The sequence below is a fragment of the Triticum dicoccoides genome, chromosome 1A (assembly GCF_002162155.2).
Source record: "Triticum dicoccoides isolate Atlit2015 ecotype Zavitan chromosome 1A, WEW_v2.0, whole genome shotgun sequence".
Lineage (NCBI taxonomy): Eukaryota > Viridiplantae > Streptophyta > Magnoliopsida > Poales > Poaceae > Triticum > Triticum dicoccoides.
Genome location: NC_041380.1, coordinates 381,435,547 through 381,439,008, shown reverse-complemented (window position 1 = coordinate 381,439,008; position 3,462 = coordinate 381,435,547). Strand labels below are relative to the sequence as shown.

At 48.4% G+C, this 3,462-nt stretch overlaps 1 protein-coding gene across 1 annotated transcript; it reads right to left on the bottom strand.

Annotated features, from left to right (window-relative positions):
- Positions 1-791: 791 nt before the first annotated feature.
- LOC119274700 (cytochrome c-type biogenesis protein CcmE homolog, mitochondrial-like) lies at positions 792-1,986 on the bottom strand. Its single transcript, XM_037555426.1, has one exon. It carries the CDS (start codon positions 1,815-1,817, stop codon positions 1,029-1,031), a length of 789 nt encoding a protein of 262 aa, XP_037411323.1. The 5' UTR covers positions 1,818-1,986; the 3' UTR covers positions 792-1,028.
- Positions 1,987-3,462: the final 1,476 nt, after the last annotated feature.

Below are 3,462 nucleotides of genomic sequence, written 5' to 3'. Positions count from 1 at the left end.
AAACCGTAAATAATTCTGTTTAAAGTAAAAAAAAATCTAGCAGGTCGATTTGGCACTAGTACTAGCGAGGATTGTGATAGAGAAGTAGTACAATCTACTGATGTATCCCAATAATAATAGAGAAAACAATACAACTTTTGCTCACTAGTTACCCTGAATACTTCAGGTAGGCATTGGCAAAATATAACCTGCTGAATTGTCACGAAATGGAAGTCAGCTAAGCAATATAATACAAATATGCTATATATCCAGCAATGACAATTGTGGCAAGCTTCAATGATGTTCTCTGTAATGTCATCAATCAGTTACAGTGGTACTTCACAGGTAAGGACGAGAACTATTACCTCCATCCCGAATTACTTGTCTTAGATTTGTCAGATTTGTAAACGTGTCTAGATACATCTACAAATGGAAGACAAGTCATCTGGGACCGGGGGAGTATTAAGCACATAGTATCATACAATTAAGTATATTATGGAGGATAATAACTGTACCATCCGTCAGTCTGTCGCAAGTTCATGATACAGACCAGCAATGCAGTACATCCTTGAAGGGAATTTTGCAAGTTCATGATAGTAAGGGCACCAACATGGGCATTTGCACGGGGTGAACTGAACTTCGTATGGGAATGGATCCAAATCAAGAGAAAAACTAATGAAATGAACACACAAGAGATCTAACAATAGCTTATGAAAACCAAAATTCAATAGTCTGTCTCTTAGTTATCACAACAAAAGAACCCAGTAACTGCACTACAAAATCTACAGCACCCAGTGATAAGAGCATAGCAATTGCTACCCAATGAATATGTATAATCGTGTTGAATGGATTATCACACAATCAGTTTTCATTATTTCCCCGGTCAAAATCCCCTTTTTCAGGGCTCAAAATTACCACTCCAATTACAACAGCTTCAATTGAATCGTGCTGCAGAGATTCCCCAACTCATCGCATTCGGACAATCAAATCTATCTATGCCTCAATCCCACGCACCCGAGATCTAAATCGTAAAGCAAAAAAAGCAAATCTTACGAGTTTGCTTTGGCTCCATCCACCGCAACCGCCGCGTTCTCCTCGGCGGCGGCGGCGGCCGCATCCGCCTCGATCTGCTTCTTGTTGCGCTCGATGGCCTCGCCGACCTCCTTGGGCATGTACTTCTCGTCGTGCTTGGCGAGCACCTCCGTGCCGCGCAAGAAGCACTGGCCCTCCAGCGCCTTATCGGAGACCTTTCTCCCCGCCCAGTCGCGGCGGAGGTCGTCGGTCAGCGGCTTGAGGAACCCCTCGACGACGACGGAGTGGCCCTCGCGGAAGAGGTCGGGCAGGGCGCCCTCGTAGCGGACGAGCACGTCGGTGACGAGGTCGGTGACGACGAACTCGATCTCGGAGTTGGAGGAGGAGGGGTGGGCGACGGAGCCCTCGAGGACGAGCCCGCCGAGGCGGCAGCGGGTCTTGGAGGGGTTGGTGGCGAAGCGCGCGAGCGCGTCGGTGGGGGTGAGGTAGAAGACGAGCTGGTCCTGGAACGTGGCGAGCACGGTGACCACGAACCCGGCCGCGCAGCCGAAGGTGAGCGCGTAGGTCCAGAGGCGCCGGCTCTGCAGCTGCCGCGCCCGCGCGCCGATGTCCGCCGCGCGCTGCCGCGGGGCGCCCGGCCCGGCCCGCCTCGTCGCGGAGAAGAAGCGCGCGGGCTGGAGGGTGTGGGCGAACGGGGAGGTGGTCGCGGCGGCGGGGCCGGTGGCGCGCGCGGCGGGGATCGGGGTCGGGGTGTGGAGGAGGGCGGAGAGGAGGCGGCGGGAGGGGAGAAGGCGCGAGAAGGCCATGGGGACGGTGGGATCTGGGAGGTGCGGGGCCGAGGGAATGGGGAAAAGGCGTGTGTGCGCGGTGCGCTCGCCTTTGCCTCCGGATGGGTGGTCGGTCGGCCGCTGATCTTCTTGCTGCGCACGGCACGCCGATGCGGCGAGGTCAAAGTGGGCTGCGCCGTTCTTGCGAATGGAGCCCCGAGGTCCGCGGGAGCGCGGAAACACCGTGGATTTCTGGCCCAGGAAAGTGTGTGGAAATCGTAAAGGGAAATGCACCGTTTTACCAATAGTTGAGACTCAATCTGAAGACGTTTCCGCTTTAGCTCCTTCCTCATCTGTTATATCTTTTTTCTTGGATTTCACCAGCCCCAATTGCTTTGGATGAGAGATCGAACCTCCACTTGTTTCTGGTTGAAGAGGGGAGAACGAGCAGACATCGAACGATTAATTTCTAAGAAAGAACTAATATCCTGTTTTGGGATTTCGATTGAAATCCCTCTTAGGCCTTGTTCGGTTCCTTCAGATTTGAAGGGGTTTGGAGGAGATTGAGAGGGATTAAATCCCCCACAAGTCAAAATCCACCTCAATCCCCTTCAATCCTCTCCAATCCCTTTGTGGGAGGGATTAACCGAACAAGCCTTTATGGGTGATCTTTGATAGTTTCTTGTCTGAATTGACAATCATAAAGACAGTTGCATAAGCGTGGTGGTGGGGAAGATTTTGGATTCTAAGTTTCAAGACCTAGTACGGGCAAAGCGCACCGATACCGATACCAAACCTTGCTTGAGAGAGATCGAACTTGAGTCTGATTCTATTTTTCTATTCGACCGGACACCACCACTGGCTTGTACTTAAGAATGGGTCTGGTGTTTGCGTCCGCGTTTCTGCCGTATTTCACGTTTTGGAAAAGTCTGAAATTACTAATTTTGGTCTAAAATACATCAATTTTTTGTTCCATCAATATTTACTAGTAGTACATCATAATTGATCGTTAATCATATTGGCTGCCTTCATACCACATGACTCATTCGACAATGAGACATCTTTTCCCCCAATCTCTGTGTCATCCCCACATAAAGGAATTATGTGAAGTTCTCTTCATGCCACGCGCAGCTTTCATATATAGTGCGCTTCAAAAGTTTAAATATGAAGGTTCGGAGGTCAGATATAAAGGATAACGATTCTAAAAGTATGACGACTATGCTAGAATGTCATATTTATTTAGCATCACATACTGACAGTTATGATGACGATTGGCTCATTACGACATCTCTGCTAAAGTTGTTCTTAGGCAAGTTTGTACTACCAATACATATCATGCATAGACACCACCTTCGACAACACGTACAACGATATGTCTATAACTAGTCTATCTTTAGCCTTGACTATGTGTAGAGTGCGAACTACATGCACCATCCATACAAGAACAAAACCACTATTTGTAAGATGTCCATGGATTGTTTTCAATTATGAAGAAACCCTCTTTCTCTTTCATCCACCTCATCTAAATTTCTACATACAACCGATGTCATGCTATTGAACATGCCCAAAGTAGAGTTGAGATTGCAGCAAAACAATTGTCGTTGTAGGTTGATGTAGTGGAGACGCTGAGAGTACATATCGTAGATAATTCTATTATTTTTCTGGTGATTCATGACAAAGTAAT